Genomic DNA, 12,542 nt, shown 5'->3' on the forward strand with positions numbered 1-12,542 from the left:
AAATATTTTCAGTATGTTGAGTTCTACCTACTGCTCATTGCCATAGACAACCGTCAAGACAACCTATTACAGGAGTTATTGCCTTACAATGACTAATTTTACAATTTTTTTTATGCCCCACCTACGATAGTAGAGGGGCATTATGTTTTCTAGTCTGTCCGTGCGTCCCTTTGTCTGTCCGTCCTTCCGTCTGTCCGTCCATTCGTCCCACATCAGGTTAAAGTTTTTGGTCAAGGTAGTTTTTGATGAAGCTGAAGTCCAATCAACGTGAAACTTAGTACACATGTTACTTATGATATGATCTTTCTTATTTTTAAACAAAATTAGACTTTTGACCCCATTTTCATGGTCCACTAAACATAAAAATTAAAAGTGTGAGTTTCAGGTTTAAGTTTTTGGTCACGGTAGTTTTTGATGAAACTGAAGTCCAATCAACTTGAAACTTAGTACACATGTTCCTTATGATATGATCTTTCTTATTTTTGAACCTAATTAGAGTTTTGACCCTATTTTCATGGTCCACTGAATATAGAAATTAAAAGTGTGAGTTTCAGGTTAAAGTTTTTGGTCAAGGTAGTTTTTGATGAAGTTGAGGTCCAATCAACTTGAAACTTAGTACACGTGTTCCCTATTGGTTGATCTTTTTACTTTTAAGGCCATATTAGATTTTTTACCCAATTTCACGGTCCATTGAACATTGCAAATGATAATGCCAGTGGGGCATCCATGTACTTTGGACACATTCTTGTTTATTTTTACTTTTTACAAATGAAGTTAAAAGACATAAAAGACAGTGATATGTTCACATCAGGATAAATCATGGTTATACTTATAAATTAAGATAATGATTGCTTTATTTTATGTAGATATTTTTGTTTTAAACTGTAACTTACATTGTAGGAATTATGAACATGGCAGGGGCTATTCCAGGTATGATTTAATCTTTAATTTAATTTGTTTGTGTTTTAAAACTTGATATTGTGCTTATGCAAATTTAAAAGTGTAAAGGTATGCTAAATGTAGTATATATCATCAAAAATGTTTTACCAGAGTATAATCCTTTATTCTATCTTCTGAAAAGAAATGAGAAAACAATTTTAAAATGAACAAAATATGAAAAGTATTGTACGGAAATTTTCTGATTATCTTCAAGAAATTAATTAAGATATTGATGTTATTATCATTGTATATGAGAAAAGAACTTAAATAGATCTGAGTGTTGTGTATCATCTTTATTTTATTTTCAGGTTTTGTTGGAGTATATATGGCAGGTCACATTTTAGAGGCCACTAAGAGCTGGGCAGCAGTATTTAACCAGACAGCTGGTGTTTGTATATTTGGTTGTATTGTTTACATACTATTTGGGACAGGCAAAAGGATTATATGAATGTATAATTAGTTTGTTCAAATTTATTAAATCAATTTTTTTACACTGATATTGGAGGGAGTATTCATTTACTTATTTATAGATATTTTTTATTGTCTTTTATTGTGATTTTTTAATTTATTCTGTGAGGTTGTTAAATTAACATGTTATTATATTGCTAATCAATGGTGCACATTTTTGATAAAAGGCCATATTTCTACCCCTTCATGATGAAGCTGGGTGTATAGTGATTCTTGTGTTTTCTTGCCTGTGCATTCATTAAGTGGTATTTTTTGTTTTTCCTGTATCAGGTTTTATTATTGGTTAATTATTTTATTCTTAATTCTTTGATTGTTGTTATTTTATATTCTATGTTATCGCTATTTTGTGCATTTTTTTTTTTTTTTTTTTTTTTGTGATAATTTTCATATCATGCTTCTCGCTTGAGATGGAAAAATTATCGCTAGAAACTAAGGAGGCTATTTGGCATTGCTAACGAAATTGACATGAAATTGACAACGTCATCATAGGTAAAATAGCGATAAACAGATTATCATTGGTCATCTCAACTCGATTGCTTATCTCACTTTCGCTGTACCAGCTCAAGCGAGAAAATCAATCTCGTTGAGATGATCAACGATGATATATAATTATATCTTCACAATGTATTTGTACAATTCATATATAGATATATATATAAATCATCTTTTCAGTCTCCTTAAGATTATTTTCGTGATGTGATTACTTGGCTGTTTTTATAGTGATTATTTGAATATCAGACCAAATAGTTCATGATTATATAATAATTTGATCTTCTAGGTCTGTATTTTTTCATTATTTAATTATCTTGTATAAAAGAATATTAATGATTATGTGATCATATTGACAATCAAATTATGATTTTGTTATTACTTGGACAACCCCAGAGGGGCCTCACTTTTACTAACTTTAGTTAATTTTTGAAAACATTTTGTGCTAGGATTTCAACAAACATTTGTTGGTTTTTCAATTTACAAAGCCTATTACATATCTGATCAAAAGACGAAAAATGTCAATGTTTTCTCAATTTTTCTCAATGAGTTCAATAGAAGAGTATGTTTGAAAATTAAAAGTAATTTTTTAGCAACTATTAGAAAACATATGAATAGTCATACTAAGTGATATTATACAAATATAGCATTTGTATGAGGTCGATACAAGGATATATTGACCTGAAAGAAGTATATTGACTGAGGACGAAGGCTATATTTGTTATATTATTAATTTCCAACCATATTTGTATCAGAATCGTCATTTAGGTTTGTTGGAATTTTATAAATATTACATCAATTTGTCTCCTTGACAATAACAACATATTAGTTGTTATTTAATTTACTTTTTTTGACATCTTATGTATTTGAAGATTTTTTCCGTCAAATTATTGATCACAGATATCATGTGTTTAAAAACGTTAAACAATATCCTGAAATTCATTACATGACGTCACAAAGTATATCGGTTTTTAGATATTCTAAAAATAACCGTGCGATATGCATTTTGCCGGTCAATATGCTTTTTGCTATACGCCGTTTTCTCTCTACCTTCAAAAATATAGTTTAACATGTGACTATGCCTAAATGAATCAAATTTGTTAAATAATACGAATTAATAATATTATTTAATATATATTTGATATACAAATGTAATATATATTTGATATACAAATGTAATATGTATTTTACAACTATTCACTACCCTGAGTGATTAGTGGATTGTAACAGGGAACATCAGGAGGAGCTTGGACTCCTGAAGGATATTGTAACAAGCCAATATTTGAAATAAATATTTAATTATGTTGTTAAAAAAAAAAAAAAGGATTTCAACAAACATAAAGATATAATTTTTGATATATATATATATGCTATTTAAAATTGATTCACATTGACAAAAAATGATGATGTTTGAATTAAGGCCTTCTCAATTGTCTTCTTAAACTTTACAAAAAGATAATTGCTAAAAAAAATTGTGCATCACACAAAAATGTGCAAGCAGATGCCCCTTTTCTAGAATATATCTATTTCATGTTTTAATACAGCTATATTACATTACAGAGATATTTTATATGGATTCCATTATATAAAATCAATAGTTCAATGGCTTGTTCTCATCATGACTGTATGTCCCATATAACATAATTAACTGTAAAAAAATATTTGTAAACTTTTCGAATTTGATGATTTTAACTCTTGTTGTCGTGTAGTTGTGTTTGTTTTAAAATATGATAGAATTAAATTGTATATGAACATGTTTTAAACAAGATTTTTTTTAAACTTTACATAATGTGAAGATCCATTAGAGTAATATCCCATCAGTTTTAATGATTGGTTTATCTCAAACAAGGTCACATAACTATAAATGGGGTTCTTCATAGGTCTCAAATAATTATCTATTACCATCTTTATTTTTGTAAAGAATTAAATGTGATTTTTCAAAATGAGTATATTTTACTATTATCAGAAAAAAAAGAACATTTTATCGTCATGCTAAAAAATACTGTTGACTTCATTTGGCAAGATTTATAACCATTATTAGTGATCATGAAGGTCTCATAAATTAATTGATTAAGTTGTAGAATGATCATTCTTGTGGTAACATTCAAAATGTCAGGATCTTTATCAAAAAGTGAAGTGAAGTTTTATGCTGAATTCTTTAACCTCATTTTTACGCTCATGTTACATTACATGATTAATATTGGATATGTATAGAATTATAGAATCTTGCTTTCAAGTGAACTGATGTAAAAGTTAATAGGGTAATATTTATTTGTCATTATCTTTGTAATATTTTTATATCAGTAAGGTTACGATTGTTAAAAACAATACATGTATATTTATATTTGTACTGATTTTGAAATTTATTTACTGCTATTAATTCAATCAAACGTGTCCATCAAATTAATAATATATTTAAGCATACTTTGAAATCACGGATAAGATTTCAGAAATCAATCATTCACGCCATAAATATGTTGGGAAATATATGCAAGGCCTAGACCATTATTGAATTCTATCAATAAGAGTAATGATTTTAACAGCCATGGCAATTTGAAAATGATAACAAATCTATGGCTTGCATGAGTTATTTAGATTATCATAGGGAAAATATGGCAATGAAAAAACTAATGTGAAAGTAAAGTTGCCTTGTGTATGGCTGTACTATTTTACCCCCCTGTGAAATTAAAGCTACTTTCCTCTAAATCTCAGTGCTGGCATAACTTATTTCTTATATATCCTATAAGCTGTACTTGCTTTTGGAATAAAGTATTATTATATAACCTCAAATAATCACTGACAAAAATGTTTTCAATCCTTGTAATTCTTAACCCAAACAGTTATTCCTGTTGCTGTCAAAAATGTATTGACAAATCCTCAGATGACATGTCTGAACTAAGGAAAGAGCCACCAGGTTGAGGAATGTCTGAAATCCATAAATGTGTTAATAATCCATGCATAGACAATGAAACAAACCTACCTCAAAACTCCATTTCAATGAGATACTATCTGAATTTAAAGCATATTAACTGAATCAAATAAACTTCGTCATGAGACGTTTTTATTTGTATGACATCATGTTTTGACATGATGTTAATGTGCTAGGAATCTAGGATCATTCTTGAATTTTGAAGTAATTTTATACAGTTTTAAGTGCTTATGCATAACTCTAATACCTAGATGAGTATTATATTTTTATTGACATTCCATTAATAGATCAGGTGTAAAAAACTTATTACATATCAGCTAATTTTCAAAGGAGCTATTTAAAGACCTGTTATAGTTTATTACTTTTATACTGTAAAACCGTAAATCAAAGGCAGTTGGTAGTTATTATATGTTAAAAAAAAAAAAATCTTCATACAACATTATTCTGATAAACTTTATAAATCATTGCTTGTATTTATTACTTTTATTATGTTAAGCCCACCATACTAGACAATGCAAGCTTGTAGTTCTAGCACTATTTATTTAAAACTACAATATTTCTTTGATCCACAAAAATTGATACATAAAATAAGTACTATATAGTAACATGCATAAACATTTTCATTAACATCATTCAAAAGGGTCATTTTGAAATTCATTGTAATCAGAAGTAATCATGATTACTTACCAATTTAATTATACACTTTGAGAAATGGTTTAATAATCATTAATTTAATTTGATTTAATCGTTAAATTGACAGAGTCATTGTAATTTAATCAATTACATCTTTACACTGAAAGTTTTCAGAACCCGTCTCTGTCATTTTGCAATAAGTGGTTTTTAGAGTTCTGTATATATTTGTAAGCCTCAATTGGGTCGCCAAAATAAGCTCTCGTAGTTCATGCCACTGGATACAGGAAAACATTGGCGAATAGATTACAGGAAAATAATGTAAAGAAATATTGAATAGCAGTACATTTATGAAGATGTTGATCTTATAAAGGATTTCCCCTTTTACAAGAAAGTTCACTTTCATTTGTTTCATAGTAAATCTTAAGCCATTCCAGTATATAAAACATATTTATCTTTTTTTTTAAATAACTAGGTAGAGCTGAAGATTATCAAGTTTAATAACATTGAGTATTTGGAGCAGATGAGGTTTTACTTAATTTATCATTATAACAATTAAGAAAGAAAAAGCAGAGCTTTCCATAGGGAAAAAAATAAAACCACATTAAAAAGAAAAATATGCCACATTCATGGGTATTATTTTTTTCAGTATGTACGTTATTTTTCCGATCGTTTGTCAGTCTGTCCCACTTCAGGTTAATGTTTTTGGTCAAGGTAGTTTTTATACACCCGTCGTCTTATGGTATACTGTTGTCCGTCCACACTTCGTACAATAACTCAAAAACACTTTCACCAATTTTCATGAAACTTAAGTGAATTGTTTATATCTATTGACGTAAGCTCCCTTACGTTTTTTTTTAATTTCAGATTTTAAGTTTTGGATTTATGGGGCTTTATTCATAAAAAAGGGGGGATTTTCAACACTTCGGTAAATAACTCAAAAAGGCTTTCAACAATGTCCATGAAACTTTGGTGAATTTTTTATATCTATTGATGTAAGCTCCCTTTCAATTTTTATAAATTTCAGATTTTACATTTCCATGTTATGAATTTTTATGCTTAAAAAAGGGGGGATTTTCCAATTTTGGGACAATAACTTATACGCCCGTCTTTTAGAGCACTGGGCGTATCATGCGCTAAAGCGCAGCCCTTTATTAATGAAGTTGAAGTCCAATCAACTTGAAACTTAGTACACAAGTTTCCCTATGATATGATCTTTCTAATGTTAATGCCAACTTACAAAAAATAGTATTAACCACAATTTACAAAATACTTGTCATCTGTTCACATGTATGTTTAACGATTATCTCATAATTTAATCAAAACTCAAAACCTGTATTTTGCTTCAAAAAATGTATTTCAGAAATATTTACTTAAGTATTTTTTTTATATATCCATTTTGAATCATTGCTTGTTTGAAAAATTCCATGTATTTTCTATCAAGGTGTTTATAAATTTGTGATATTTATGGAATAGCCAATGAGTCTCAATTAAATTGATATACAGCTGAAAATATTACCTACAATGGTAACTTTGTTGTTCTTTTCATAAGACAATTATTCATAAACTTAATAGAAGTCTATTAATAAACTATATAGTAGTTTTTAGCTCACCTGGCCCGAGGGCCAAGTGAGCTATTCTTATCACTTTGTGTCTGTCGTTCATTGTCATCCTGCGTTGTCTGTTAACTTTTACAAAAATCCTACTACTGGGCCAAATTAAACCAAACTTGGCCACAATCATCATTGGGGTATCTAGTTTTAAGAATGTGTGGCGTGACCTGGTCGACCAACCAAGATGGCCGCCACGGCTAAAAATAGAACATAGGGGGTAAAATGTAGATTTTGGCTTATAACTCAAAAACCAAAGTATTTAGAGCAAATCTGTTAAATTGTTTATCAGGTCAAGATCTATCTGCCCTGAAATTTTCTGATGAATCAGACAACCCGTTGTTGGGTTGCTGCCCCTGAATTGGTAATTTTAAGGAAATTTTGCTGTTTTTGGTTATTATAATGAATATATTTATAGATAGAGATAAACTGTAAACAGCAATAATGTTCAGCAAAGTAAGATTTACAAATAAGTCAAAATGACCAAAATGGTCAGTTGACCCCTTTAGGAGTTATTGCCCTTTATAGTCAATTTTAAACCATTTTTCGTAAATCTTAGTTATCTTTTACAAAAATCTTCTCCTCAGAAACTACTGGGCCAAATTTAACAATACTTGGCCTCAATCATCATTGGGGTATCTAGTTAAAAAATTGTGAGGCGTGAACCAGCCAACCAACCAAGATGCTCACCATGGCTAATAATAGAACATATGGGGTAAAATGTAGATTTTGGCTTATAACTCTGAAACGGAAGCATTAAGAGTAAATCTGATGAGGGGTTGAATTGTTTATCAAGTTAAGATCTATCTGACTTAAAATTTTCAGATGAATCAGACAACCCGTTGTTGGGTTGCTGCCCCTGAATTGGTAATTTTTAAGGAAATTTTGCGTTTTTTTTGGTTATTATCTTGAATATTATTGTAGATAGAGATAAACTGTAAACAGCAATTACGTTCAGCAAAGTAAGATCTACAAATAATTACATTAGATGTAAGTTTCATTATAATACGTTATTCTGATTGGCTAACATGTTATTCGGTAAACAATTGCATCAGACAATAACATTTATCATGCATGATGACACGAGGTCCCACAAAAAAGTGCACAGGTGAATTAAATAAAGCTGGATAAAAATCGTGTTTTCATGATTTTAGCCATAAAAATGTAGGGTTGTAAAAGCGTTGACCGTGCGTACAAAATGTACTTCAGTCAACGCTTTTACCACCCAATAAATTTACAAAAAGAAGCATTCAATTCTTAAATAAATAAACATGTCAAAAATGGTCAATTGAGCCTTTCAGGAGTTACAGCCCTTTACAGTCAATTTTAACAATTTTTGTAAATTTTAAACAAAATATTTTCCACTTTAACTAATGGGCCAAGTTAATTAAAGATGGAGATAATTGTAGGTAGCAAGAATGTTCAGTAAAGTAAGATATACAAACACATCACCATCACCAAAACACAATTTTGTCATTAATCCATCTGTGTCTTTTGTTGAATATGCACATAGACCAAGGTGAGCGACACCGGCTCTTAAGAGCCTCTAGTTAGTTAAATTATTGCAGCTAATAGGTTTTAACTGGAAATTCATTAATTTTCACTACTGAAACATTGTGTGAAAGGGATTTGGACAGAAACATTGCCAGTACATTGTATTACAAAACTTGAACATGTTTATCAGTAAACTGAAAGAAAAGATCAGTAGTTTTGTTTTCTTGATCAAATGTCTACACTGACATTAAGAAAACAGTTTTTAACAAAACATCGTACACCAGTAGAAAAGGGAGTCGAGAGAACTGGGGTTCAACCTAATAATGCATGCCATTTTAGGTAAATGAACATGCCACACTTCAATGTGAAACATGTAAATAAACCAAAATTTAAAAAAACATAATACTAAAAAAGGCTTAAAAATCTGAATGTGAGACAGGCCCAAAATATAAATTATTCCAATATCAAAAACATCTCATAAATCATATTAATCATCTGATGGGCATCTGTTGATTCATTTCGCTCATTAGTGACATAAGTCCTGTGTATTTCTCTCCTCAGGTAAAGATTTCAGGTGGAAGGGCCATAATTGGGGATAAAACTAGTGTCATCTGAGGGTTATCACTGAAATTTAGAATTCTCTTTGAGAAACTCATTGTGGTGGCATTCCTACAAATTCTTTTAATATCACAACATAACTTTGAAATCAAGGTTTTCTTGGTATATAAATCATGTGTAACACAATGCACATCCAGCCATTTTAAAAAGGGGGTTCCTAACCCAGGACAAAGGGTTGTTCAAACTACATGTTCCCATTCAAATGCATTGATCATCCAAAAAAAGGGGGATTCCAACCCTGGAACCCCCCTGGATCTGGGCCTGCAATGGTACTGTGCTACTGTAGTATGTTTAAGATCAGTGGCGTATCCAGTGTGGTAGGTTCTCTTTTTTACAATCAATGCTTTTGAATGGAGACATGGTTTGAACAGCCCTTTTAAAAATGGTTAAATCCACCCGTGATACTTTATGTTCATGTACTAAAACACTTAGTGTTTAATTTATATTTTGAAAATAGTCTAAAAGATCAATCTTATGCTTAATGGCATAATCTATCATATAGTATAGAAACAAGCTGTAGCCCAACAATGTTTCCTTATGCACCATTTTGCATGTATAAAAAGTGGTTGATAATATAGGGAACCACTGAAGCATGACTGGAGTTGGTCCCCTCTTCGGAAGTCAGTGGGCTCCCACTTATAAAAAAAGTCTGGATCTGCCACTGTAAATGAATATTCAAGATGAGAACATGTTAATGTGATATGAACATGAACCCTGCTTTGTGCTAGACTGACAAGATAGTCTGGTCTTGGGACCAACAATGCAGAAGGTAGTCCTGCACAGGAATAAATGTCAACCTACCCAGACACCTTTGCCTGTCATGGTGCTGACCAGCCTTTGATACTACTCCCAAATATAAAATTATGTTTATTAACTTAAATTTTCATGTAATATTTACCAAAAGACGTTAAACCTGTTATCCTGAATATGTATGTAGTACTATATACTACAGAAAGTAAAACATGTTATCCTGAATGTGCATGTAATGTTTACCATTGTACGCAAAACATGTTATCCAGAATATGTATGTACTATTTACTACTAGAAGAAAAGCATGGTATCCTGAATATGTATGTACTATTTACTACTAGAAGAAAAGCATGCTATCCTGAATATGTATGTACTATTTACTACTAGAAGAAAAGCATGTTATCCTGAATATGTATGTACTATTTACCACTAGAAGAAAAACATGTTATCCAGAATATGTATGTACTATTTACCACTAGAAGAAAAGCATGGTATCCTGAATATGTATGTACTATTTACCACTAGAAGAAAAGCATGTTATCCAGAATATGTATGTACTATTTACCACTAGAAGAAAAACATGTTATCCAGAATATGTATGTACTATTTACCACTAGAAGAAAAGCATGTTATCCTGAATATGTATGTACTATTTACCACTAGAAGAAAAACATTTTATCCAGAATATGTATGTACTATTTACCACTAGAAGAAAAGCATGTTATCCTGAATATGTATGTACTATTTACCACTAGAAGAAAAACATGTTATCCAGAATATGTTTGTACTATTTACCACTAGAAGAAAAGCATGGTATCCTGAATATGTATGTACTATTAACCACTAGAAGAAAAGCATGTTATCCTGAATATATATGTACTATTTACCACTAGAAGAAAAACATGTTATCCAGAATATGTATGTACTATTTACCACTAGAAGAAAAACATGTTATCCTGAATATGTATGTACTATTTACCACTAGAAGAAAAGCATGTTATCCAGAATATGTATGTACTATTTACCACTAGAAGAAAAACATTTTATCCAGAATATGTATGTACTATTTACCACTAGAAGAAAAGCATGTTATCCTGAATATGTATGTACTATTTACCACTAGAAGAAAAACATGTTATTCAGAATATGTTTGTACTATTTACCACTAGAAGAAAAGCATGTTATCCTGAATATGTATGTACTATTTACTACTGGACGTAAAGGATGTTATCTTGAATATGCATATATATTTACCACTAGATGTACATCATGTTATCTTGAATATGCATATATATTTACCACTAGATGTACATCATGTTATCTTGAATATGCATATATATTTACCACTTGATGTTCATCATGTTATCTTGAATATGTATATATATTTACCACTTGATGTTCATCATGTTATCTTGAATATGCATATATATTTACCACTTGATGTTCATCATGTTATCTTGAATATGCATGTAATATTCACCAGTGGACATAAAGCATGGTATCTTGAATATGAATGTTATGTTTACCACTGGAAGTAAAGCATGTTATCCTGAATATGCATGTAATATTTACCACTGGACATAAAGGATGTTATCCTGAATATGCATGTAATATTTACCACTGGACGTAAAGCATGTTATCTTGAATATGAATGTAGTACTATAAACTATATATACTACTGGATGTAAAGCATGTTATCCTGAATATGTATGTACTATTTACCACTGGATTATGGACCATCTTAAAAAGCTATGGAATTCCTGAAAAAATAATACAACTCATCAAAGCCTTCTACGACAACTTTAAATGCACTGTAGACTCTGACCCAGACACTAGTTTTTTGGTAAAATCTGGAGTGAGGCAAGGATGTGTGATGTCATCTCTTTTGTTTATCATTGCAGTCGACTGGGTGATGAAATCAACAACGTCAAATACCAACAACGGAATAAGGTGGACACTCACTTCAAACCTAGAGGACATAGACTATGCAGATGATCTAGCATTAGTATTCCATACTGAAAATCAAATGAAAGAAAAAACGGAGAGATTAGAACAGAATGCCGGAATGATTGGTTTGAAAATCAACTCTAAGAAAACACAAATAATGACAGTTAACATGCCTAATACACCAGACATCAAAGTAAATGGAGAACAACTGGAATTGGTACAGTCCTTCACTTACCTAGGTAGTGTTGTAACATCAGAAGGTGGAGCTGAACAAGACATCAAAACTAGAATTGGCAAGGCAAGATCAGCCTTTCACAGACTAAGAAACATCTGGAAAACACCATCAATCAGAAAAAAGACCAAACTGAAAATCTATAACAGCTGTGTAACATCAGTTTTACTTTATGGAGCTGAATGCTGGAGAATGACCGAAAAAGACATTAACAGGTTATCCAGCTTTCACAACACCTGCCTACGTAGAATCATGAAGATATACTGGCCAAACAAAATAACTAACGAAGATCTTCATAAGAAAACAAAAAGCCAAGATATTGAAACCACTCTGCTACAGAAAAGATGGAGATGGCTTGGTCATGTTCTAAGAAAACCACAAGGAGATATGACCAAAGTTTCATTAAGATGGACACCAGAGGGAAAAAGGAAGAGAG

General features: G+C 30.7%; 1 protein-coding gene across 2 annotated transcripts in view; it reads left to right on the top strand.

Annotated features, from left to right (window-relative positions):
• Positions 1-8,766, top strand: part of LOC134684299 (voltage-gated purine nucleotide uniporter SLC17A9-like) — a 32,644-nt gene extending 23,878 nt beyond the window's left edge. For both annotated transcript variants that reach the window (XM_063543594.1, XM_063543587.1), the window contains exons 11-12: positions 901-930; positions 1,248-8,766. In XM_063543594.1, the coding sequence (XP_063399664.1) occupies positions 901-930; positions 1,248-1,387 (170 nt within the window). In that variant the 3' untranslated portion in view covers positions 1,388-8,766. The remainder of the gene's footprint in view (positions 1-900; positions 931-1,247) is intronic.
• Positions 8,767-12,542: the final 3,776 nt, after the last annotated feature.

Source organism: Mytilus trossulus, chromosome 1, assembly GCF_036588685.1.
Source record: "Mytilus trossulus isolate FHL-02 chromosome 1, PNRI_Mtr1.1.1.hap1, whole genome shotgun sequence".
Taxonomy (NCBI): domain Eukaryota; kingdom Metazoa; phylum Mollusca; class Bivalvia; order Mytilida; family Mytilidae; genus Mytilus; species Mytilus trossulus.